Here is a 27679-nt window from a genome sequence, read left to right as displayed (position 1 = left end):
CAGTAAAACAATTATAAGACCTAGTAATAGTATGCAACACAACCAGAAGCAACAATGGAAATGCAGTTACACACTGACACAAAGAAAAAATATCACAAATACATCAACAGTGGAAATGCCAAATTGGCTGCATGTCTGTGACTTAAACAGTAAAGAAGATGGTATCCTTAACAGTCTATCATGAAGACACACAAAATGAACGGCTCACCACAAAGTGTAGGAAAAAAATCAAAACAATCAAAATATTATAGACAGTTTTGTAATAATTTAGTATTTATTAGTTAACAACTAATATTTTTACAATAAGGCAGTAGCCACTGGAGTACTGCAAAACCACATCTGACTAAATATTCTATTTCAATCAGTAAAAAATAAAATGCAACCAATATTAGAAAACGAATCTATTTAAAATCCAGTTGAAACAAAAAAATAATAAAGTTTTGGCAACCTGTAAATACACAAAAATGAGATTAACCTTTGAACCCGGAATTGTTAGGGAAAAAAAACTGAATGGTAAGGTCTGAAAATGTTTGGTAATTTTGATGGAGGATAAAAACCACTAACAGAGCATCTGGGAATTTTGCTACTGAAACCTAAGCAAAATACAAGTAAGTGCATGTGAGCATCGTTACTTACATTTGTTTTATGAATATGTGCAAAAGAAAACAGCCTTGGAGATGCAAGCATCTAAATACAGGCAAAACACACAATGTAAAGGAAAATCTTTACATTTTTAATAATGAAAGGAAGCTCGTAGTTACTATACTTCAATCACAAACAGCATTTTTCTTATTGGTCCTTCCCTACATTTCATTTCACCCTTTTAATGTTTTAACTCCACAGTTTTCAGTCTTTCATCCTCTGAAAATAATGTTAATACAGCATTCAATTAAAAGCTTCCAGATTGGACACGTACTGTAAGACTTGAAACCTATTAACATTAAGTCAGTGTTTTTTTCCTCTGGTGCATCATGGGTTCCAAGCAGCTCAGTGATGATTCACCTCAATTAAAAACTTATTAATGGAAGTTTACAGACCTTTTTCTGTATTCCTGAACATTGCATGTATTTAGTATTAATATATTACTATATTGTACTGTATTTGATGAAGATTATAAATGCTCTCTTCATTCTGGACGATTTAGACTCAATCTTTTATTTCTTGTTTCAATATTAAGTTCAATATTATTTATTTTTATTGCACTATTTGTTTTGAAAGAAAAAAAAAGGAGTGTTAGAAAGTTCAAATGGTTTCGGGTTTTCACAATGACGAAGAACTGAAGAAACTCCAGTCAGAAAATGCTGACTTGTTAAGTTTAGTTTTGCAGTCGTTTATCTAATTTGTGCTACTGGACAGCGTCCCCATGAAACTTTTTTTTGGCGCCTACATTTTTAAGCGTCCAACTTGTACCTGATTCTAGCAGCAATGTAAACATTCAGTCAAACACACACAATCACTCCCAACCACACGTAGAGTTTCAATCGCACCAGGTTCCCATTTGAAGAACATGGACATCACACACACACACACAGTCCGTCCTGTACTGGCCGTCACTGAAGATTTCGCTCCTGTAAAATCTTTTGCCTGTCCGAGGAAATGAGCCCCTTCATTCAGGTAGAGATTCTTCCACACTCAAGCCACCAATCCATCAAAATCCAGTATGATTTTCTTCAAAACAACCTGTTTTCCTCTAAAAAATGAGAGAAGCACCAGCACAGTTTTCCCAGATCTTTTTTAGTCAATTTATCTTTGGTTTATCATCGATTCATCTTCCTCTGTGATCTAGCTATTCTTCTTTTCCAGTCTGCTTCAGAGGAACACTTCTCCCTTTTCATTGCATGTCTTGTAATGTCAGCAATCAGAAAGCTCAGAGCATGTGTTGGACTCACTCTGGTTCTTCCTCCTCTGCCGGATTGATTTCTCCTCATCCTACACATTTAAAAGAAAAAAATATTATTATTATATTAAACATAAATATTTTCCAGGGGCCATAATGATGCTGAAATATACATGATCATATAGGCCAAGAGGAGGAGCAAGGAGAACCACAAATGGAAGGACGAAGTTCCAACAAGGTGTTTAAATCCACTATAAAGAGTGCACAAACTAAAGAACTATACAAAGATTATAAAACAAACTAAAGACTGTCTTCTTCTGAGGGATCTGCATCAGCAACTGAATCGGAACCATTCGTAGTGCCCATCTGCTGACCTTTGCTTTTTGGAGGTGGACGAATCAAATTATTGTCCATTCTCAAAGACACACCTTAGTCTATAGGTAGTTTAAAACATTTATAGAACATCTCAAAAGATCTGACATATGTTTTATTTATTTATGAGGATTTTAACATCATGTTTTACACTTTGGTTACATTCATGACAGAAATGGTAGTTACTCATTACACAAGATTCATCAGTTCAAGTCTTTAATGTCGAACACAGTCATGGACAAGTTTGTAGCTCCAATTCACCTCACTTGCACGTTTTTGGACTGTGGGAGGAAACCGGAGCTCCTGGAGGAAACCCACACAGACATGGGGAGAACATGCAAACTCCACACAGAAAGGACCCGGACCGCCCCATCTGGGGATCGAACTGAGGACCTTCTTGCTGTGAGGCAACAGTGTGACATATGTTAATAGCCTATTGATTTTCCATCCCATTATGTGTAATTATTTTTACTCTTCTAAATAAAATGCCAAAGCTGCTCCTCTGTGGGCAGCGACCCCCTGGTTAGTCCACAGACTGGACTTAACCTAAACTGAACTCCTACTGGCCGCTTTACTTTCATACGCATGTTTTCCCCGCCAGCCACTTAAGGGTTAAACCATTCTGAACAGTGGGTCATCTCCGTCAATGCTTTAACTTAACACATAACCAACACATACACCAATACCACATCAACATTTTATCTAAACACAACAGAGTATAGGCTTTAATAATCTCGTTCTCTTCTCACTGTGCTGTTCTCTTTTTTACAGGTGCTCAGTGTGAGAATGGGTGAAACTCCCCCTCTCCTGCTGAAGGAATGGGCGCTCCCACTTTCATAAAGGACGGAGTTTCACGCGCGCGCTTCCCGCGTTTCTTCGGGAATATAAACAGGTAAGGACGTTATAGTTAGCTATATTCACGGTTCTCTAATATTATATGTATATTTGTCAGTGTTTTTATTTTAGTTCGCGAACGTTCCGTAAGATGCGTCCAACAACTAGGGAACCACTTTGGACGTATTTGTCTTAATTCGCTTCAGCTGCGCATCCGGGTATAAAACTCATGAAAGGTGCATGAGATGACGTCATCACAGCTACAAGCACAAGGGGTTAATGTACTACCTACACTTAATGGCCTCTTTATTAGTGACACTTTTCTACACAAGGCCTTAATCACAATATATGCCTCCTCCCCCCAATATATGCTCAAATATACTAATGTAAAAATTATGAATAATCATATCTAGGGTTGCCAACTTTCAGAACTGGAAATAAGGAACACCCTGGGCTGGCGGATTGGTGGAGGGCATAGGGTGGGGGGTGGGATGGCAGGTGTTTACCTGAGCGGGAGCGGAGGGGTAGGCGGTTAGGGTTGCACCTATAAAAAATATAATGGGTCTTACACCGTCATAGGTAACATTTTTACATAATCCATCTTCACACTGACATGCAGCCCCGGTTCTGGACTGCGTTTCTAAGGGGGGCAGTGAGAAAATCTGGGGGGGCAATGCTCACCCCAGAGCCCCCATAGCTCCGGCCCTGCTTGTGTTACTTTAGTTTCGCCCTAAGTCGGAAAAATATGCGCGATGCGCTCTGCCCACTGCGCTACTCAAACAATGGTGATTAAATAGGTTGTTATGCTGATATGCCTGCGCACACACGGCGTTACTAAGACTAAAAGTGAATACTACTTAAAATAATACCCCGTGTCCGCGAGGGTTTCCTCCGGGTGCTCCGGTTTCCTCCCACAGTCCAAAGACATGCAAGTGAGGTGAATTGGAGATACTAAATTGTCCATGACTGTGTTCGATATAACCTTGTGAACTGATGAACCTTGTGTAATGAGTAACTACCGTTCCTGTCATGAATGTAACCAAAGTGTAAAACATGATGTTAAAATCCTAATAAACAAACAAACTTAAAATAACGCGACGTTTAGTTCCCAAATAAGGAACGATTCCGTATTTTACGGGAAGGTTGGCAACCCTAATCATATCCCACTCACTATCTTTGCTTAATTTTAGGATCTATCAGTGTTCCGATCAGTTAAAATGCCCCCATCCAGGTAGATTTGGTCCCCTCAGTGTTTTGTTTATGGCTACGTCTTTTAGCATAACTACGGTGGCTTGGTAGGTAGCACTGTCGCCTCACAGCAAAAAGCTCCTGGGTTTGATCCCCAGGTTGGGCGGTCCGGGTCCTTTCTGTGTGGAGTTTGCATGTTCTCCCCGTGTCTGTGTGGGTTTCCTCCGGGAGCTCCGGTTTCCTCCCACAGTCCAAAGACGTGCAAGTGAGGTGAACTGGAGATACAAAATTGTCCAAGACTGTGTTTGACATTAACTACCGGTTCTGTCATGAATGTAACCAAAGTGTGTAAAACTTGACGTTAAGATCCTAATAAATAAATAAATCAATTTAGCATAATTATTAATTAAACGATCCGATTAGACTGTCAAGTGCACAACGCATAAAAACCTTATTTTACTTTTTACAATGTTAATGTTACATCAGATTGAGAACATAAACATGATCTAAGTGACTTTAATCATTGTATGGGCAGGTGAGGCTACCTAGAGAAAACAAACTTTTTGGTGCTTTTGGCAAAACCAGCAAGTGTAGGTTTAGTGGAAAAGTAAATAGTTAAACAAAAAAAATAGCATATTTATCTCTATATACAAAAGTGTGACAAAACCAACATAAAGTGTCTTTGTAAGGTTCTGGACCACCATGAGCGTGCCAATGCACCTTGGCACAGATTCTACAAGCCTGTAAAGGCACTTACAGAATTCTAAAATGCACTGTAGAATGTACATGAAAAACCAGTTGACTTATTTTAGATCTAGATAGCAAAAGCAAGAAAAGTGATTTTTTTAAAAAGGGGCACGAATGACAGGAGTTTCAATCACACAAACTGACGAACATGCAGATCTATACGAAGGACATCTGTAAATAGGGTTGGAAACTAATGATGAAAGTGAGTGTGATGCTGTGATATGTTGTGAATAACGGTTCTTCAATCAATCAATCAAAACGTTTTCCCGACTGATGATTTTTTTGTCTTCTTCAAGGTGACCGTGCCGCTGATCTCCATCCACAGAGCATGAGGTGTCATTAAACAGTTTGATAAGCATGTTGTTGATGCTTCGGCTAAATGATAAGTATCGTCGGGCTGTTTTGACTCACACTCATCACGTTCTACCACCACGTTTGAACTTACCGCCTGAAAGATGTCGTTTGCTCCCCAATCTCCAGGTGAGTGGTCCTCAGGATCATCAGCTTCATCCTCCTCTTCCTCACCTTCCTCCTCTCTCACAGTATCCATTCCATCCATTCCATCCTCCTCATATTCTGTTAGCCCATCTGACTCTTCTGCTGCACAAACACACACGAGACCTTAACTGGTTGTAATGACTTGTAATAACATAGCTAGACAAAAAGAAGTAAAGATGGTGGACACTGAGATTGATAGGTAATGGGGGCCTGACTTGGGCTGATCTGAGATTAAATAATTATTTTTTATGGGCACCTGAAGTTGCACTCAATAAAACAATAATAATGCAATACTTTAGAGTTACAGTTATATAGCTGGATGACTTGAGACTGGTTTCTAAAAAAAAAAGGTGGAAGTACCAAGTCAATCATAAAACTCCATGGCAAACGCAAATATGATGGCAAAGGACTTGCAGTAGTGTTTAGCTGGCACAGCAGTGGTGGTGTATTGTTTTAATGGGCAGTGGGCATTATATATGCATCTTTTGCCATTTATGTTAACATTTGCCAAACAAAATCAGTCTGAAATAGTTTGCTGCAGAGTTTGTGTTTTCTATTTGTTTGACAACTAAACAAAAACAACTAAATATGTCATTTAACAGAGGGGCCTGAGCTTTGGCATACAACAAGTATTAAACCCCACCTAGCATAGTACAGTTAATAAATACCATCAGCTCCCACAAAGATCGGCACCGGCTCAATCCTGGATACAATCTCTGCTAGATCAGTGAAATCTGCACCAGGACAAGTATAACTCTGTTAAAACACACACACACACACAAAACAAAACTTATTACTGGCATTGTAACAAACCTGAAAAAAATACCAAGCACCCAGCATTGTCTAAGCAATTGAGGGTTAAGGGCCTTGCTCAAGGGCCTAACAGTGGCAACCTGGCAGTGGTGAGGCTTGAACCAGCAACCATGTGATTGCTAGTCCAGTACCTTAATCACCAGGCTACAACTGCTTACTGACGACCTTTTCCATTTTTGGTTTGAGTGGCACTAGTTAATAGTGGGTGGGTTGTTTGTGGGTTGTTTGCTCCTCAATGTGGGTTCAGCTGCTTTGTGACAATATGTTAAGTGCTTAGTAATTATTATACAAAAGTCATCTGAGTAATGTTTATGTGGAACTCACGTCTGTCTTCTTGCTGTCATTGTAGTCTGCCGAGCGGTGATCCTTCAGTATGTTCTCAATGATATCACCACGTGCCCAGCCACTGAATAGCAGCTTCCCATGTTGGAAGCCCACGTCCTGTAAAAAACACACACATACAGTATGATATGACTATCAGGTGTATCAAATATACAAATAACATCAAATGAACATATGCTCCCAAATTCATGACAACACTTTTAGGAAGGCCCTATTTTGTCATACCTGTGTACATAAAGACATGGATTGATGAGTTTGGTGACCTGCACAGAGTCACAAAATAGAGCTAACTCCAAATTAATGCCCATGACTGTGGAATGGGATGTCCAACAAGTTTAAATGGTCAGGTATCCACATACTTTTGGCCATATAGTTTACTTGTGCTTTACAAATGTATGTAAAATCTTACCTTTAACTCTATTTGTAATGTATGTTTTAACATTTAATTATTTAAAAAAGTGTAGCACATTTAATAATGACCTAAAAAATCTGCACAATTGTACTTACGTAGATCTCATCAAACTTGCCAAAGTCCATTGTCTTAAAGCGGTCGATGGGCGGTCGGATGTACTCGCAGTAGGCACTCTTTTTGACCACTTCCAGTTGTCGTACGCAAGACACATAGGCTAGTCTTGACTGGATCTCAGCCATGTCGGGTACCTGACACCAGAGATATTTGTTTTAACCAGAGCTAGTAATTTTACCAATACATCAAAAAAAAATCAATACAGGCCTTAATTGCTTGTAGGATTTTTTTTTGTTAGTTTTTTTGCTGTAGCATGTCTCCACAAATTCTCTAGCATCATATGACATACATACGTAAATCTAACATTTTTATTTATTTAATATTTTAATATTTAATTATAGTATCTGTCATTTAAGGTGCTTTCTCACTTAACTGAGTGATAATAAACAGTACATGTAGCAATTTTTTCCTTACTTTTACTTTCTCTGCCCATGGGTTGATCCGTTTCCACAGCAGCCACCAGCCAGACAGGTTGTCGCCGTAGTTACACAGGTCGGTCTCGTCTTGACTGCCCACGTCAATAGCGATGACCGTTTTGGCACCCATGTTGCGAGCGATGTCCGCTGTGGGCCATTAGAATCACATACACAAACGCATCCGAAGAGCAGCAGGAAGAAACAGACTTAAACGTTATTATACGTTACAGCTTTGATCTTGTACAGAACATGACAGTACCACCAGGAAGCTGCATACTTTGCTCTTATATGACGTTTGTATAAGTTTAAATCAGACCAATTTTAAATTTAAGCTAAAGCTCCTGAAGCTACAAGAAGAGTAAAGAGCATGGGTACTGTAGCTCACTGGTGTGTTTGGGCTTAAGAGCCAAAAGACTGGGAAAGGGCAAGCTTAAATGAAGATTAAATTGAAACTAAAAATACCTTTTTGAAATGTTGGTCTAGAGATATGTGAGCATGTAAGCATTTGCTGATATTCCCAGTCAATTACACTTTCACGCCCAGTATTAAAAAAAATCTCAAAATAAATTGCCAAACAAAGCATCAACTTTGTGTTTTTCCCATCTGAGGTGTAACATTTAATACTGTCCAGTGAATTAAAATGACGTATTACCAAAGAAAATCCAGTGTTTTATTCCATCTGATAAAATATGTCTGCTGTACTATCTGTACAACATCAGTGAAATTTGTGCAGTTTAATAAACTGGAAGAACAATGTCATACTGCATTTGTTGAGAAGTCATGCTTATCAAACCTGCAGCAGTTTCTCTTGCCCAATTCTATTTTTTGAAAATGAGACTGAAATTACTGGTAGATCTAAGGTCAGAGGATTGTATACGTTTGTAAGAGACATATATTATTGTGCATTCAGTTGGATCTAAATGATTTCTTGTTCTTTACTGTGACTACATAATTGAAACTTTTTAAGTTTATTGTGCGTCAAGCATTCATTTTCATGAACCGCTTTATCCTGGTCAGCGGTACAGCAGGTCTGGTTCTATTGGGAAGCACTAGGTGCAGGGCAGGAATACTCTGGACAGGGTGCCAATCTATCGCAGGGTTTCGACCGTCCCCCAAACATAGCCAATCATGTCAGCGTGTAGATTCCTATCCGGCTGATAGGACTGCTGAGATTCGAAACGACACCCGATCAACATGTAGCAGCTGATGACTTATCTCTTATTGTAGATGAACGGGATCAGACTTTTTCAAATACCAAGACTGCCATTACATGTAGGCCCCTTACGAGTGTACATAAACTTCTGACCTTAACTGTACCAGTTATTTTGGATGTGGAGTGTGGCAGTGATGGTTTAAATATATTCTTGTCAAATGAGTAAAAGAGAATATTTTGTTTCAGCAATCAGAATTCACACACGATTGTTCTTTTTACCATCCATTCAATTATGCATTAATTAACAATGAGAACAACATTATATAAATGTTATATTAACTCTATGCATTACACAATCAGATGGAAAATGTGGCACCACTCGATCATCCATATTCCCAATCAAGAAAAAACATGCAGCTTACCCAAAAGCAGACATGGGCTGAGTTTCCCGAAACCATAAACACACAGATGTTGACTGTAGAGAAGCTATGGTTTTAAACTATGACTCTTTAATTTCCTCAATAAAATAAGCAATTGAATATTATCTATAAGAATTTTTTAATCACTAGAAACATAGTTTATCCAATTCCAAAATATCTTTTGATTGAACATTTTTACCACATTGCCTGCCCGTGTTCCACAACAGATTTTACGGGAAACTAAACCCAGTCCTTTTTACAACCCACAACTCATCAATTCAGCTGACCGCCCCATTTCTTTTTCTTCAGGCCCGGTTAATAAAGGTCGTTTCTGTGCGAGGCTTTACTTGCCTGGTAGGTTGTTGATGTAGCCGCCGTCCATGAGCAGATTGCCATCTTTGGGGTCGCAGAGGGGCGGCAGGTACCCAGAGAGGGTCATGCTCGCCCGCACATAGCGCCACAGAGAGCCTGCCACACGGGGGAGGGAGGAGGAATATAACCTCTTAGTAATATCTAAAAAAAAGTGTATTGAACGTCCAGGCAATGCTGCTAGCGAGAAGGTTAACAGAACGCAGCCCAGTGGGGGGGTGGATGTGATGATGGTCACCCTGTGGATGGTGTCGGATTGCACAACTTGGATTTTGCTATCGTGCTACCTCATTGGTGTGTGTAAGATACAGGATATCAGATAGGATTAGTGGTTTTGTTATAAAGACTTACAAACACAAGACTATCAAACTCTCTGCACTTACAAATCCAGTAGTTATAAATGTTTGTGTTTATAGCCAATATATTATATAGATATAATTTGTCTTTTTGCCTTGTCTTTATTAAAATCATAACACAAAAGTTTGATCGTTTCTTTATAGTTGATAACATTCAATTGGATGTGTTGGTTGGTGCACTGTTTATTAGATTTATAAGCTACACCTACCATACAGATGCACTTTCTACTGTCATTGCAGTGCTGAGAATGGTTCAAAACCCAATGTAAGTCCCTTTTGAATAATAAATGGGGTACAGGGGTTAAAAAATGTATACAGCGACAGATGTGCTAGAGTCAGTAATTGTATCCCCACAAAGTTAATTTGTGTTTTGTAATTGAGTTTGGCTTATAAAATCAAACTATGTAGCAAATAGGTGTACCTAATAGTGCTTGCTCAGTACATATGATATACAAGCTGTATCTTTTATTTATAGATACACCAGCACATTTTTATTCTCTTACAGTGCATTACCAGCAGAGAGCTTGGATGAGCCTGTGTTTGTGAAGTCATTTGAACATAATCAGGTTGAGTCTGCCAAGTCTGCGGTACCCTGCACGAGCAGGAGTAGGCAGGAGAGCTATGGCAGCAACATGGATTGGAAGGAGAGAGAAAGCATCACAGAGAATGAGAAAACCCACAGCCTGTATATATATATATATATATACATTCAATCAAATTTAAAAAGACAGGACAGATCAGTGCTTGGGTTAATACAAGGTAAAAGGTGTAGCACACGACAGCCAAAATGATATACACAAGTAAAATGGGTGCATCTGTTAAGTAGCCATCCAATTAAGGACATAATTTTGTCAAATGTAACATCAATAAGCCTTCTCTAAATCTAAATCCAATAACTTGCAGCATGAAGACACATAAGCAAACACAGTACTGAAGACAAGCTCAAACTGCCCAGGAGAGGAACATTTAGATGTGGACACCTCTTCCAATTATTAAGCTCAGGTTTTTCAACCACACTTATCGCTAATAGGTTAAAAATGTATAGTTACATTTAGAACAGTGCCTTTATTATGTCCCAGTGTGACTGTGCTCTTAGGCACGAAGTGAATGGTTTGATGAGTTTGATGGAAAGGAACTCCAGTAGTCTGTACAGAGCCCCATTTTCAACCCAACAGAACAACTCTGGGATAAACTGGAATGATAACTGAGAGCCAGGTCTTCTCACCCAACATCAATGCCTGATGTCCCAAATGCTCTTTTATCCAAATGGTGAACTCCATATTACTGTCAAGCTAATGGTCAGGTGAATGAATACTTTTGGCCATACAGTAAATTTACAAATCAGCTTGTGTACTGACTGTCTACCCTTAAATATTGTTCTCGTGAACAACAAAGCATCGCAATTTAAATTATAACATCAACACTACAAGAAAACAAGCGAGATTTTTTTTTAGCAAAAGCACAAAGTTTAGAGGTGCCAAATGAGGGTGCCAACATACCACATATAACATTCTTGGTATTTAATCAACTACATCATTTGTTTAAAGCATATATGTCAAGTCGATGAAGATTTGTCGTGCACAAGCAAATAGGAACAAACCGGGAAAAAAAAGCAGTTTTCAAGAAAACAAGGGGTACTGTGGTAACTATGGTAAACTGTGGTATTTTTTTTTCATAATAAATGAAACCAAGCAACCAAATGACAAAGCTAAGTGACGGCTTTCATTTGATATAAACACTAACTTTGGTTTTACCATAATGGCAGTATTAGCACATTAGCACTGATATTCACTAGGTTCCACTCTATCTCATATTGGACTCTTTAATCTTTCCTTCCAAGCCATGGGTCCCCAATGTCCGACTGGTCAGTAGTGAGTTAGTACTAAAAACAGGACTAAATAAAGTGGACTTGCACTTGGCGGTCACCAAAGAGGTTGTGGGTTGTTTTTTTGTTTTTTTTTGCTTCTCTGGGATTTTTGTTTGGGATGGAGGGAAGGGGGTAATAATCTCTGACCTGGGACATTGTTTACATAGCAACCATCCACGAGGAGGTGGCCATCCTTGGGGTCGCAGAGAGGAGGTAAATAAGGGGTGTAGGAGGCACTGGCTCTAACATAGCGCCACACACAGCCTGGCAAAAATGAAGATGGAATTAAAAAATGAACAGCATACAAGAGACTTACAGAGGGAGGGGGAAACAAAGCAACATAAAGGGGAAAATAAAGGAAGAAAGGGACAAAGATAAGGAAGGATGTGCAGTAAGAAAATGAAAAAGCACAAATATATACAGAACAGATAAATTAAGGAACAATGTCAAATAATAGCTAAATAAATTAAAATAATATAAAATTAATATCTTAAATAATTTTAATTCAATTATTAATTGAATTTAATAATATAATGTTATCTAGTCTCAGTCTTCTGAATCTGCAGCAACCTGTGATTGACAACATGTTTTTTAGTTTGACCTAGTACAATTGACGTAACTGATATTATCCCAGAATTCTATAAATAAACACTTACGTCAAGGGCATTTTTGTAAAATGCTTTCAGAAATTGTTTGGTCATATATCCACTCTCTTTAAAACCTTACCTGCTCAGCATGTTCAGACATTATACAGTAATGTTACATTTACCATCCTATTACCATACAATAATAGATCAGATGAACATAACCCACACTGCAGGGCAGACTGTTCCCAGTACCCAGACAGTATTTAATTTTGAGCATTTAGTTTAGTCATGTGATGCAATAAAAGCAGTGGACACGGCATAGCTAATATTAAAAGAGCAGGGCCATGAAGTGACGTCAACAGGGATAAAAAACGAGATCATTCTACAAAGAGGGCTTTGTACACAGCTCTAACAGCAACTCATCTAGAAGCACTAATGCATTGTCTATACACACTGATGGCTATTTAACAGATGGGGATAATAATGTAGGTTTTAATGTATAAAGGAAAGAATCTCAGCTCAACAGAAGTGGTGGATAAAGCACGAAAGAATGTAGAGAGCACATATGGGTGGAGTTCAAATTAAACTGGGTAAAATATGAAAAGGTACTGTATGATAAGAAAATGAAATTATGGTAAGAAAGAAAGACTGACAACATACGTACAAAAGAAATAAGGGGGGGAAGAGTCTCCAACTTAGGTTAGTCATGCAAAGTATCTCATGCAGCCCCACTAGCCAAACACATATATTGAAATGACTGGTACAATCCCCAAATCCAGCGTACCAATGAGTAAATCTAATTACATGAGAGAAAAATTCAAGACATAAGAAATGTACAGTGTATCACAAAAGTGAGTACACCCCTCACATTTCTGCAGATATTTAAGTATATCTTTTCATGGGACAACACTGACAAAATGACACTTTGACACAATGAAAAGTAGTCTGTGTGCAGCTTATATAACAGTGTAAATTTATTCTTCCCTCAAAATAACTCAATATACAGCCATTAATGTCTAAACCACCGGCAACAAAAGTGAGTACACCCCTAAGAGAATACAAATTCAAAATTGAGCACTGCTTGTCATTTTCCCTCCAAAATGTCATGTGATTTGTTAGTGTTACTAGGTCTCGGGTGTGCATAGGGAGCAGGTGTGTTCAATTTAGTAGTACAGCTCTCACACTCTCAAAGTGTCATTTTGTCAGTGTTGTCCCATGAAAAGATATACTTAAATATCTGCAGAAATGTGAGGGGTGTACTCACTTTTGTGATACACTGTATTTGTAGGAGTAATCGTTACACATATATGCACACACGCAAAAACAACTCTGTGCTCATATGGTATCTGGATTTGGAAACAAACCAGCACTTAATCATTGTTTCATACCCTACACTGTTATACATGTGACATTACCTGCCCCCCCCCCCCATTGAATTACTTAAACAAATATAAATAACCCATAGTTAAACAATCTCCACTGCAAATACATCAAGAAAAGTATTTGTTACCCTAATGTTACATTTTCATCCTATATAATATTGGGCTGATTAGATAGATACTGTAGTATATTAATGTACAACTCAAACCAATCTCTGGGTCTTTGTAATATTAGTTCTCATTCAGATTTTCAAAATATGTGTATAATTAAATGTCTTAATTTAAATTTACGTCAGCTCTAATATGAGACCTTAAGGGATATTCCTGTTCTGTTTTAGGAAAAAAATTAATTAGTGCTAGTAAAAATGAAGCAAAAGCATGTTTAGAAACTTAAGATCAACCCTAACTCACCATCTTTATGTACCCGCATTGAAGATGCTGTAATGTCAGTGGTCACATTAAAATAAGGCAGCCACAAGTCCTGCAAATAAAAAAAATAGATAATAAAGTATCATTAAAAAAGTAGCTTGATTAGAACATTAAGTTAGCTTAAGATTAGCCCCAAAGCTTAATGAAAAAGTGAAGTTAATTTAGACACAATTTACTATATTAGAATAAGAGACGGTTTAAGTGTTGTACTCTTACCTCAATTTGCTTTTCCTCAAACACATTAGAAATGCTGGTGTTGAAGGCGGAGCCAGAGAACATAGAGGTGATGGGATAGGTTAGATCGAGCACCGTTTTGAACACAGAATTCATCGCCTGTGGATCCAGAGAATTAAATTAGCAGAAAAGAACAAGCGCTTCCTTTCACTTGGCTTCACTTAAGCATAGACTACTTTATAAACCCTTCCATTGCATTCCCCATAGTACATATTGTATCATTTATAGGAGGTCATGCGATTAACTGACCTTCAAATAAGGTTCCTTGCCAAACAGCTGATGGAACTATAGATCCTACCTTGGACCACTCTCTTGCTCGCTGCTTCACCCGAACAGCACTCCTCTCCTCTGCATACAGTGCACCGATGAAAGAGCCAATAGACGTTCCACCAACTACGTCGATGGGAATCCCAGCCTCTTCCATGGCTTTGATAACTCCCACATGCGAGCAGCCCCTATGTTAATAAAAGATGTGACAAGTGGTGAACCAGGAGCTTTAAAATACTGGCAGTCCCACAGGCAGTAGTACTGACATCCTCTTGTGCAGGCCACCTACAGGAATATAGCCAATCGTCCGTGTAGGCCCCCGACTGGATCACAGCGGTGGTGGTGAATTGCTTTCTAAAAGAAGGATTGACCACACTTTATGGCGGAAATCACACTTTTTTAAGGACTAAAAAGAGTGATGATCCAAACACTCCAAAACTTCCCATATGGCTTTAATAGTATTAATAGTGATGGTCAGTGAACTTTCATTTATGATCAGTGTTTGCTGATGCATGTGAATATTGACTAGTGACCAAAATGTAATTTCTGTCATTTCTCATACAAACAAAAATTGCAAATTTAAGTAAAGATGCCCATACCTACAGTCAGATATGACTCACCTAGCTCCTCCTCCTCCCAGTACCAGAGCAATGCTGTTTCCTGTGAGTACCCGAGCCAGACGAGAGAAATCACTGTGCCTGTCTGCAGTCTTCTCAAAGACTTTCTCATACACTTCCCTCTACAGGACAGAAACTTAATGTTATAATTGTAGCATTTTTTTTTAACAAACTATACTAATAAAGTGCCTCTAGTGAGTTAGTGTGGCATAACACTGTGGTAACAGCAGTGCCTGAGTTCCAGGGGCTCAAATCCCAGCTGGGCTCACAAATATGGACCGTGCATAGCATACTATGAACCTGGCCAGGTCACCCAAAATTTAAGTTCCATAGTCAATAGCTAGGTTCTAATAATAACCGCAATCAATTCCTGGTAAACTATTCATTTACACATTGAGAGGGATTGTTACCAGTCTGGTGGGGCTTCGGCATGAGAAGACCCTGCGTGGACATTTGAGATGAAGGTGTCCAGAACACCAGCTGCGCATGTTAAGCCATTCCACTGTTCTGGATGGACCCGGACCATCTTCACGATGCAGTAGGACCAGCTGCTTTAGAGCCCGCACTGCTGTGTTCTCCAACATCTGCTCCAGCTGTAGGAACAAACAAGATTAATAGCTGACAGAACCACAACAGCTAAATTAGAATTTGAAGACACAAGTTAAATGTAAAGGCAACGTTTGCATAGTACACTGCTCAAAAAAATAAGGAAACGTTTAATATGTTAAAAAAGAGAAGAAGTAAATTTACAGACCTGACCAAGAGTGGGCTCCTGGTCGCCCAGGCCGACAATAAGGATGCAATCTGCCTGTCTGATGCAGCGCTGAGTCCAGGGAGTCATAGTGCTGTCAGTCTGATACAGAACTATTCTATTAATGTCCTCCTGCTGAGCCAACCAGCCAGATAACCTGTACTCATGAATGCTGAGCGGGAAAGAGAGAACAGTGTATTGACACAGACATAGAAAAAGTTAAAATGTTGTGGCTATTGGTTTAAGGAGGGCTTTTACTGTGCATGTGTACACACTTACTATTACCTGTCTAATGCTGAAGCTCCAAGTCTCTCTCTGATAATGTCACTTGTCAGCAACAAGGTAGGTCCTGGACAAGACAGAGTTTATTGACATTAATATTAGCAATTTAAGAGTTTTGTTATTAAGATACCTTGTCCTATAACCAAAACCCATTTCCTGATTTAGGGACCTCATGTTTACTAGTGTTTACAAATAGCTGATTAGGGTGAAATATATTAAATGCTGTCTGTAGTAAGCAAATGTACCAATTTGGTGACAGCTATGATTTCTCTAACTATACATTACTTTTTGGTAGACTTTTGTGAGTATATAGCTTCCAGTACCAGCTGATCTGAAAAGCAGTAGAGACTTAAACTTAAATCTTCATGATTTGTGATAATACTACACTGTGTCTATTCCAATAAAGACATACATGAGGTACAATACATATGTAGGATATGTGCTAAGTTTCTAGGCAGTGAGTGGCAACCTAAGTCACACAGTACATCATACCTATGGCACTGAGGGCGTGGCTTAGCTCCAGATTGAAGGCATTGATTGGCACATCATCACAAACAGGTAGCACAGCCACAGTGGATAGGTTACTGGCTGGGTTGGTAACATCAGGACTAGATGCCATGCTAGGTAAACCCAGAGCAGAGCCTGAAAAGACGTGTTAGTCATATGATATATGGTTTTAGAAGAGCTGGTAAACATGACTGCTTTTATGAAGAGTTCAAGTTTCATATGTACTCATTAGGATTGCAGTGTATTAACCTGAGAAAGGTCCACGATTCTGCTGAAGATTTCCAAGAATTTTCTGACCCAACAAATGGATCAGCCGAGTAACAACCTACAAACAGACACAATATTTGCCATAATCAGATCTGTACTTGTGTGTGTGTGTGTGTGAGAGAGAGAGAGGGTGTACCTGAGGATAACGTCTTTTAATGTTGTTGAGGGTTCCCTCTGGAAGTTTCACCAGTTCTGTATCTCGGACTGCGTGTACTGTGGTTGCCCGTGGCTGTCTGGTCAATGCCTCCACCTAATAATCAGGCACAGACCCAAAAATGACCCTCAGTATTAATACACAGATGAATCTGCTAACAAGGTCTTGAGATTGGATTTTTAGCTCATGGTCAGGTGTTCACAAACTTATGACCTGTGTGTTTTGTGTAAAATTGACATCTTGTGATTGGCTAGCTAATTTAACTGTTTTACTGTTCAGTTAATGAGCTTACCACTCCAATGAGGTCTCCTCGACCGTACTCTCCTGCCAGCTCCTTTTTCCCGTTGGCCTTCCGGATGACGGATCGCAGTCGACCATTCAGCACGATGTAGGTGCAATCAGACTGATCATCCTGCCTGAATAAAAACAAATACTAAGTAAACAATATTCAGCTACAATTTTAAAAATGCACTTATTTGGTACTTTGTACTGGGATTTGATTGATTATTATTATTATTATTATTATTACCTATAGAGAGCACGTCCAGCCTCCACAGCCATCCAGTCAATGGCAAAGTCCATCTGCCTGACAAACGGAGACATGCGGATTGCTACGGTATGTGCTGCACTCAGTACCACACTGGGTTGCTCTCTCATGATCCTACAGAGAAACATAGTGAGACTTCATTAGCAAAATCTTTAATATTATTTATTCCTTAAACAAGCAGTGCGCATGGTCTTATTTTCATTGTCCTTGCCGTGGGTCTGGTTTCCTAAAATCACTGGGCGCACTGCAATAACACACCCTGGACAGGACGCCAATCCATGGGCCTCAGCCACCCCACACCCCACTCGGACACATCTGATATTGTCTTTATATAGATGCCTGACCGGTTGATAGTATCGCTGGGGATTTGAACCCTGGATCCCAACAGAACTGTATTAAAGTAATTAAAATTAATTTACTGCAGCACCACCCAAGCACCCACTCCTGGCCCCAAAATTGTAATCCAAAATCAAATTGTGTACTAACCACTATGACACACCTTTCAGGCAACGCATCAATGTGGTGGAAATCCTTTACTGTTTATGAGTATTGGAGATGTGCTTCGACAGGAAAAGCAGTGACTGGTAGTTAAGCAAAGAAAAGGGAGGGTCATACAGGGTCTCTTCCCGCTGCTGCAGTATGCGGTTTCCGGGATGAGTGGGAGGGGAGTCACATGGAGCTTAGCATGGCTCACTGTACGCAATACAGCTCTGTGCGGCAACCCAACATTTGCAGCTGATAAAAAGCGGCCACAAATTGAACACGTGTCAGAGGGGGTGTGTGGTGATCCGACTCTCCTTGAGCAGATCAAAGGTTGTGCAAGCGGCAGCAGATTCACAATCAGGAATTGGAAATGACTAGATCTGGGTGTGTCTGGCAGGTGCGTGAACAAACAGTAACAGACTGCAGTTTTTTCTAAATCACAAAGTCTTCAACCACACACTACCACACTAGTGTGTCTAATCAGCACACTACCAGTGTGTCATAAATAACTCCAAACGATACTTTAAAGTACCCGACTTACTCGTAGAAATCAGATTTGGAGATCTTGAGAAAGGTGCAGTCGCGGAGGGCCCGGATGGTAAAAATAAGCGGCTCTCCGGTCAGCACGGCCAACTGTCCCACCATCTCCCCCGGCTGTGTTACAAACAGGCATACGTCCTCCTGCTTATCAATCATACGCTGATACACATGCAGGCAGCCCGACAACACAAAATGAAGACTCACATCCTGGGGGGAGGGAGAAAAAGAGACAGATTCAGTCATTTACACGTGGATTTGTGCAACTAATGAACTGATGACATTTAACTTAATCAAACACTCAAAAGGATACAGTGTATACTACTAACGTTTAGGTCAACATACTTTTGGCCACACAGTGTAAAAAGTTTAGGTCAAAACTAAATTTACATATGTCACAGCAGGCATGAATTCAATTGATTATAGTTATTGTGGGTCTGCTGGGTCAAAAATAAACATACAGACCACCAACATAATTCCCATGACTGAATGACTGGAACACAGTTCTTCTTTCACCTCGACCGCCCGCTTTTGATAGCCATTAAAAAGCATGTAGCACAACTCTGATTGGATCTTTGATGACTTTACTTGGCCGAATTGACCGAAATGGTTTCCTGCCATGGAGATGAGTGTGTAGTACAGTCCAGATATTCTTGATAGGGTTGGGATTAGAATTTTTGGAAAGGCCTGTAAATAATTTTGAGGTAATCTTCCTTCCTTAATATTCCACCCTATTTCTACAACACACACAAAACTGCCTTGATCACTGCAATGCTGAACAGAAGATACAGAGGTGTTGGGTTTTAACGTCCACTTTTCTCCTCAAAACATAACTCTGGTCATTGTGGCCAAGTAACTCGTCCTAGAATTCTTTTTGTACTATTAAATTATTGATTTAATATACACTATGAGGACAAAATTATTGGGACACCCCTTCTAATTATGGAATGCAAAAATTGTTTTCAGAATACTTTCTTTTATGGAATTCAAGAAGAAATAATGGAAAATGAAAACGTTGGGAACGTGCCTGGTCTCCTTGTCTGGCTAGAAGAGTGCCGGCTTTGGCATGATGCAACGTCACTCGACCATTCAGCAGAGCAGGATCCTAATGAACAGAGAACAGCAAAATTCAACCACTTATCACCAGTCAAACTTCTCCAAAAAGTGGTGTCACCTTTCCTCCATGATCCTGTTGAGAGTGAGGTCAGCACTTAGGGATAAAAAGCTTTTAGACTTCCATCTGCACAGTGCACTGCATACTCTGACAACACCTTTTTTCTTTGTAGCTATTTACATTATTTTTAATTAATTAAAATGATCCAGGGTTTGAATCTCAGCTGTGCTTTCTGCCAGTCAGGCATCTACATGGATAGATTGGTCACATCTGGGAAAGGGGGGGAAGCATAGTCATTGGAATGTGCACTTGTCAGTGTTCGGTAATTGCTGCCATAGTGGTTTCTATAAAGTACTGAATAAAGGATCTGAATACTTTTATGAATGAGAGATTTCAGTTTTGTGTAGATTTATGGATAAGAATGGCAACTATATCAATTCAAAATCAAAACAACACCACAATAAAATGTGCGAAAAGCCAAGGGGTCAGAATACTTTCTGAATCCATCGTATAGCTGTACCTCAATTTTCATTAGTCTGAGGAGCTCTTTCTGAGCTTCCTCAAACAAAGTGGCACTGGGTCGCCCTGGCAATGATCCGTCAACATTCTCCATGCCGGGTTCCTCCTCTGGGTACAGATACACTCCTGACGGCACCTCATCTACTGTTACCCTCCTCTCTCGTTGGTCCTGAGAACCACACAGTTAGTTGTACAATGCAGCTTACACAGATTTAACATGAAGCTGATTGAAATTTTGAAGTTGATTGCGTCTTACCCGTGTAAATGTGGGTGGTACAGGTGCTCCGTCTTCTGCAGAGACAGAAATGCGACCCCTTTCATACGCCATGTCAAAATCTGATCGCAGGCTCTTTTGCATACCTGAAAAGAAAATCTAGGGTTAGATTTCAGGTGTGACTTATAACCGCTGTCTGTGTGAGGGATGCACACAACTAGATTTATAATGCTGCACAGTTTGATTAACCTGGTAAATCAATATTGAGTTAAAGCAGGTATGTTTAAGCAATCAAGGCACCCGACTCTGAGGAAATCTGTCCCTCTATAAGTAGAGTTGTGCACCCCAGCTTTATATTCAACTAATCTTTAGTGGCATAATGAGAAACACTTGCCAAAAGCATCAAAATCTAATGAAAAGCTTTTCCAGAAGATTGGAAGCTGGTATGGCAGCAAAGTAGAGACCAATTCAAACAGCATTTCCAAATACTGTTGACCATATAATGTACTGACAGACACCAAGATACATTCATAATATGATTACCGACACAAAAACACACTTACCAGCAATGTCCACAGGCATGGAAATAGTCCTGCTTAAAGTTGGAGTGGCGCTACCTTCCTTACCATGTTCTCCTACACCTTAAAAACAAGAAGATATTTGATTCAACATTAATAACAATTCAACAATGAAACACTTAAATTTATGCTAATTAGACAGCATCAAATACATAATAAAAGTATAACTGAGCATGTACTTCATAGATGAACAAAACAGATTTGAGAACTGGACGTTTGACTTGTCATAACTAAAGAAACCAGACATTTTGCTCTTTATCAGAAAATCCTCGAGGAGAATGTCTGGTTATCAGTCTTATCTCAAATGCAGTTCTGTTATGCAACAGGAGAACAATACAAAGCACCAGAGCAAGTCCAAAAAGGTTTTTTGGTTTTGGAATGGCCTAGTGCCCCCCATTCTTAAGGTTCTTACCAGTGGCATCTCGGACGGCTGCATCCCGTTGATCCTCTGGCACGGTAAGGCTGCTAAAGCGCTTGCTGTGCCGTACAGGGCTGGTACGACTAGCATGTGGGGAGAGAGGGGGCAACCGTAGTGGCTGCATCTCCTACAAAAAGAAAAAAATGCATGAAAATTATGCATGTAAAATATTGAAAATCGAAATACATAACTTAGATATTTAAAAACAATAAAGTACTCTCAATGTATCTTTGATTTTATCCACAATTGTCTTTAAATAAATTAGAATAAATTTTACATAATAAGCAAAAGAACAAGAAACAGCTGAGGCTTAATATTGTACACCGGTACATTGTTTATTCTAGTAAACGTTTAGTACAAAAAGAAGAACCTAAATGACCTGTATATACATCATGGTAATATTTACAGTAAGCTTCAAGTCATTATTATACACATATCAGACGTGTGTTTTTGTGCTTTTGCAGAAGAGGAACTGTGCATGGCCAGTAGGAATGATTATTGTGGATTATTGCAGTTCTTTGCTTACTTTTGACTGTGTAAGTGCTGTTTAAGCTGGTTTCTGTGGCTGTTGACTTCTCTTTTACATTCTTTCTGATTAGATTAGCATACTGAAATCTTGTGTGGTGCATCTTCCTGTACTCCCAGTGCTGAGTATTTGTGGTTTCATAAAAATTTGACCTGAATAGTAGTAAACCATTTGTTTATGTGATGGCTGTGTAGCTTTAGCTCTTATTTGACAAAATCCCAACTTTTCCGGAAATGGGGTTTGAACAGAGAAAGGGTGCTTTCACTTGTTTCCACTGCTGATTTAATACTCCACAGTATTGTTTGATGGGGTAAAAACCATTACCTGTTCTAATGAACAATAAAAGTTCCAGGTTTTCTACTTTGAGATGCACTTCTGAGGAAGCATATCACAGCCTCTAGACTTATAATACTAAATTTGCCTGGTAACGTTAGTGCAAAAAATTATTAAGCAAAGATCAAATATCAAAACTGACTTTGGTAATTTAGTAAAAATCTATATTTGTTACTTCATTAAGCTTTTTACTGTTCTAGTTGTCTTTACTGCAGTTTTTCACTGATCTTGCATGAAAATAGATTCTAATTTATGGTTAGTATCATGTTTAGAGATGAGATTTGTGCCATAGCTCAGGAATGAATGTGTAAGTGTCTGTGTGTGTGTTTCTTACATGGGAGAAGAGCTCATTGGTGAGGCCAAGATAGTTGTGCAAGGCTAGAATAGTCACTCTTTGAAGCCTCACCATTATTATCTACAGAGGAAAAGGAATGTAATTATTTTTTTTAACAATTTACACACATGTTAATTTAGAAGGACATGTTAGCAGGAAACAAAACCAGAAATATACACATACCTGCACCACTCGCACTAAACTCTCTGGATATTTCTCAAAGATGGAAAGAAAGGCTTCAACTGGCAGGCGCAGGACTGTGGAAACCTCTGCTGCTCGGGCTGACACCGTCCGATACGGCTTTTGGTGACCCTGTAATAGCCGGTAGTCATATGACTGCGCTTACAGTATGCACGACTGTGCAGGACTATGCAAGACTATAAGTAAATATAGTATTATGGAAAGGAAATGAGTTTGGCTTACTGTGATGACATCCAGAATACTCAGCAGACTATGAACAGAGTCTCCAGGGTATACCTCCTTTACCACTCCATCCTTCCCATCCTGCAGAGAGGAAATAATTATTCATTATTTGGATTTAGAATGGCAGTATAATGAAACCCCTGATGGGTGTGGATCAGTACTGGGATTCGAAATGACCAAATGTAAGGAGTTTCAGCAGTGTTATGTGGACAAGGAGAAATGTTTAAACCCAGATGTTGCAGGACAAATGAAGTTACAAAGCACATGCCTAAAATAAGCCTATTTTTGTGATGCCTTTGGACTTTTTTAAAGACAATTCACTACTTACATTACTCCTTATTTCACAATATATTTCCAATTGCAATTACTCTGCAAACACAGAGAATGCCCCCCACATGGCCACTTACAGAGATCTCTAACTTGATGGAGGACCACGCTTTGCCCTTTGTATTTCTCAACCGCTAATGTCAGTGCCTGAACCATACCAGGAGTCACCGGTGCAGCAACAAGGCTTTTCACAATTTGACACAGACAAGTTGGTCTGTTAATTACCCGTCCAGGCTGACCTAGAGTGGTTTACTCAATTAGTAATTTCACAGCATTGTCAGCACTTAAACTCACAACGTTTGGACAACAGGGCAAATATTTATATCTAGAAAACCACAGTCTATGATAAAAACACATACCTGTCCAGTAAGACAAAGCTCCAGTTTGCCATCCTGTACCACGTAGATGCTGTTGTCGGGTTGTCCTGGTCTGAATACATACTCGCCCTGCTGGAACTGCAGGAACACCATGTGCTTACACAGCTCTAAAAACAGCGGCTTCTCAAAGTGGCCCAAAACTCTACACACACAGCACAGAAAAAATTGTTTTTTTTATACACACAACACTTGCTAACAGGTGTAATAAAACAGTTATACAAAGGAAATTATTTTCTTCCAACTTTGTAGCAATGGTTTAGGGAAGGCCCTTTCCTGTTCCAGAATGACTGGGTCAGTGTGCACTAGCAAAGACTATAAAGACATGAAGAAAATCTTGGTTTAAAGAAACTCCAGTGGCCTGCACAGAGCCCTGACTTTAGCCCCACTGCACATGTCTGGAATTAACAAAAACATCAATGGAGGCTTTCTTGTCGTATACAACCACACTTCAAACTATTGTGAGAAGCCTCAGATGACTGACTGTTATAGATTTGTTTGCTCAGCGGTTAAAGTACTGGACTAGTAATCAGAAGATTTCTTGTTCAAGCCCCATCACCACCAAGTGCCAGTGTTGGGCACCTGCACGAGGCCCTTAACCCTCAATTGCTGAAATTGTTTTCAGCCACAGTTATAAGTCGCTTTGGACAAAAGTGTCTGCTAAATCCTTCTCAGCATGGTGGCACAGTGCCTATCATCAAGAAGGTCCTAGCTTTGATTCTCTGGCTGATTGGGAATCCAAGGATCTTTGGCGCCCAATGAATCAGACCCACCACAACCCTGACCAGGACATTTATTATTCTGTAAGAATATCTGTAAGAATAATAAATATCCAACTGTGATTGAAAGCATTCAAATTAGCAACATATGGAATTAGCTTACCGGACATTTTTGAGCATGTAAAGCACTTCTGATGGCAGGTGTGAGTTAGCCACATCAAACTCGGTAAGATCAGCCTCCAGTACAGAGGGAGGAGGCTCCTTCATCTGCAGTGTGGGCACCTCCTTCTTAAAACGCAGGATCCTGAAAGAAGAGAATGATATGTGGTTATGAAATGCATTTTGGCACACCATCCAAGCTAAAGTACTTCATTGATATTCTGATATACTTTTTGGCAATGTTTAACATCTTCTGTTTCTTCTTTAATCTTGGCCGAGAGGAGGACGAGGAGGTTCCCACCAAAGATGAGGTGGACTGAGACACTTTTCTCATTATTTTCCTGCCATAGAATAAAACTTTGTCTCTTTTTCGGAAGCGGTACTTGGGAGCTTCTTGAGCTGCAAGGTCTACAAATAGAAAAGACAAAGGATTAAAAGATAATAAATAAAGTACATACAGAATTATTAAGCTTTCTAAACGTACTAAGTTAGTCCTAAACATTTTGTCCGAGTTACTTACTCCGAAGGTGGATTCTGCGCAGAACAAAGAAGATGAAGCCAGCGATGAGGACGATGGCAATGCCAGCACCGAGCACTATTCCCAGCATCTTAATAAATAAAGATTGATAAATAGTTAGAGAGGACAGCACAAAAGACACATCATATAACTAAATGTATGTGAATATCTGACTATGAGCTTTTTAGACATCCCATTTCCAAACTATAAGCAAATTGCATCCCTCACTCTTCTCAGAAGACTTTGGAGTGTGCCTTTGAGAATTTGCAGCCGTTCAGTCAGAACTGAATTTGTGAGGTGAGGTGTTATTACTAATAAAGGTGTTTAGTAGGGTTAAGAACAATGTGCCTCTTTAAAAGGCACATTTTGAGGCATATATGGATACAAACCCCATTTTTTAAAATAACAGTTGGGACATTTTGTAAAAGGCAAAATAAGAAGGACACCATTATAAAAATGTTGTACAATAAGCAGGTGAATTAGTAACAAGTTAGGGAATGTAAAGAAAGAATCCACCAAAGGCTCAGTCTTTACAAGCAAAGATAGGTTGTGGCTCAGCACTTTGGCATTTTGTATTCTCATTACTTACCATGCTCGTCTGAAGCTGGTCCTCCACAAACGTCTTTATACTTCCAAGTCCGTCCTGATAAAAGGTAAAAGGAAAGACAAACCACATGGTTATAAAAGAGAATATTTATACATCAAATATCCTTTTCTTCTCCCCTCCTGTTCCATTATAGATTTTGCTTAATCGCTGTATCTTTCAGTGCCCCCCAAACTATTTCCCATACTCCTACACACTCATTCCGTCCCCCAGCCTGCCATTGTTTATCTGTCTTTTCAAGCTTTAATTCTTTTCTTTCATACAAAAGTCCCGAAATGTTGCTAATGTAAGCTGATTGTTTTATTGTGAACTGCTTACAGTCTAATATGTTATAAGTTTATACTCAACGTTTGAGAAGAGAAGACGCAGTAATGAAACATACAAAAGTAACATTGTGTATGACATGCATCAGCATGTTAGACAAGTAATAATAAAGTGACTAAGCACTAAATGAATAGCAAAAAATGAAGAAATCTCATTAATTATGACGCATTCAGAGATTTATTTCTTACACCTTACACGTTAGAGACAGGCTCAAGATTAACTCTAGCATTTATTAACCATTTCCAACAGATGCATTTTAAATCTGATCAAGTTCTTTTTAACACACATTAAAAAAAGACAAGAACTGACCAAAACTGGAACCAACAGAACCAACCACTGTCAGTATTTAATTTTGGGAAAATGATTAAGGCAGTGGTTAATGCCAGCCCTGTTAAAATGAGGAAGTAGGGAAGGGAATCCTCTATAAATTGCGAGTGAGTCAACGTATAAGTGTGTTGCACTGAAATGGACTGGTGACCTGTCCGGGGTCAAAGCAAGGATGAAGTGGTTATTGAAAATAAATAAATAGATAGATAAACTCTACTGGTCAGCTCTTAAATCAGATTATGTAAAAATGCATGCACCATCCTAAAAATGTGCATTACATTCTCAAATGGTTAAATGAAGGTGCAAAGCCATGCAGGTATTAAAGGTTTATGTGAGTATTTTTATATACGTTTCCATGCATCATGCACGCTGTAATAGCAAATTTAAATAGAATAACAGTGCTTAGCATCAAAACATAACTGTATTATGATTATGGAGTATTAGTTGTAAACTGTGTCTGTGCTATAATTTAAAACATGGTCTTTAATATACCTAATAAATCGGTTTTCATTTCAAAAACATTATCACTGTATTGAAATGAGCTTTTCTTGTAATAACCAAAACCCCAACATGCTTTGCACTGCATGTTAGAAGAAGGGCAGCATGCTCACCTCTGGTGGTTCTGGGGACTCTGGTCCTGATGTGTTTTGTCCCATTTTAACAGTGGCACCGCACACAACTGGTCCATTAACAACTAGAGCTGCAACACATACACAGGGTGACCCAGTGGGGATCATGCAACATGCAAGGGTGTACACATCAGCCAAATACACACATTTCAGAACATAGTTCTTATTAAAAAAAAGAGATAAATAAAAGTATTTTCCCTCTTTCTTGACTTTTCTTCTATTTCTAAGTCACACGTATTTGTAAATTAAAAAATATGAATTTAAGTGTATTAAAATGTGACTACTAAAGTGCAAAAATTGATCCACCACTTAATTTATATTTGCTGGTATTGCTATTGAGATTCAATCCTGGTTGGGGGCACATGAGGTACAGTTTCTATACAAAGTGTATCTGTGGCACTCGGTTGGCACAGCAGTCTAATGTGCCCACCCCCGTTCTTAAACTTCAATCTAACAAGCACA

At 39.2% G+C, this 27679-nt stretch overlaps 1 protein-coding gene across 4 annotated transcripts; it reads right to left on the bottom strand.

The window, feature by feature from the left end:
* Positions 1 to 255: 255 nt before the first annotated feature.
* Positions 256 to 27323, bottom strand: pnpla6 (patatin-like phospholipase domain containing 6). Of its 4 annotated transcripts, none has more exons than XM_063009284.1 (34): positions 27200 to 27323; positions 25923 to 25976; positions 25337 to 25424; positions 25047 to 25224; positions 24821 to 24961; positions 23924 to 24083; positions 23238 to 23318; positions 22998 to 23126; positions 22815 to 22895; positions 21616 to 21748; positions 21189 to 21266; positions 20668 to 20771; positions 20413 to 20580; positions 19806 to 19883; positions 18783 to 18988; positions 17741 to 17872; positions 17504 to 17627; positions 17194 to 17307; positions 17040 to 17115; positions 16776 to 16925; positions 16287 to 16350; positions 16005 to 16173; positions 15661 to 15843; positions 15254 to 15372; positions 14665 to 14821; positions 14349 to 14465; positions 14115 to 14184; positions 11885 to 12001; positions 7572 to 7720; positions 7139 to 7291; positions 6614 to 6730; positions 6145 to 6232; positions 5424 to 5578; positions 256 to 1929 (listed from the first exon to the last, which is right to left on the bottom strand). In XM_063009284.1, the coding sequence occupies exons 1-34, from the start codon at positions 27242 to 27244 to the stop codon at positions 1852 to 1854; spliced, it is 4056 nt and encodes a 1351-aa protein (XP_062865354.1). In that variant the 5' UTR covers positions 27245 to 27323; the 3' UTR covers positions 256 to 1851. The 4 variants fall into 4 exon arrangements, with proteins under 4 accessions (XP_062865354.1, XP_062865353.1, XP_062865355.1 ...); XM_063009283.1 differs by lacking the exon at positions 11885 to 12001 and adding an exon at positions 9497 to 9613; XM_063009285.1 differs by lacking the exon at positions 11885 to 12001 and adding an exon at positions 9497 to 9613 and having other exon boundaries at positions 5424 to 5575.
* Between the last annotated feature and the right edge of the window lie 356 nt (positions 27324 to 27679).

The sequence above is a fragment of the Trichomycterus rosablanca genome, chromosome 15, assembly GCF_030014385.1.
Source record: "Trichomycterus rosablanca isolate fTriRos1 chromosome 15, fTriRos1.hap1, whole genome shotgun sequence".
NCBI classification, from domain to species: Eukaryota; Metazoa; Chordata; class Actinopteri; order Siluriformes; family Trichomycteridae; genus Trichomycterus; species Trichomycterus rosablanca.
This window is presented reverse-complemented; position numbering and strand designations above follow the sequence as displayed.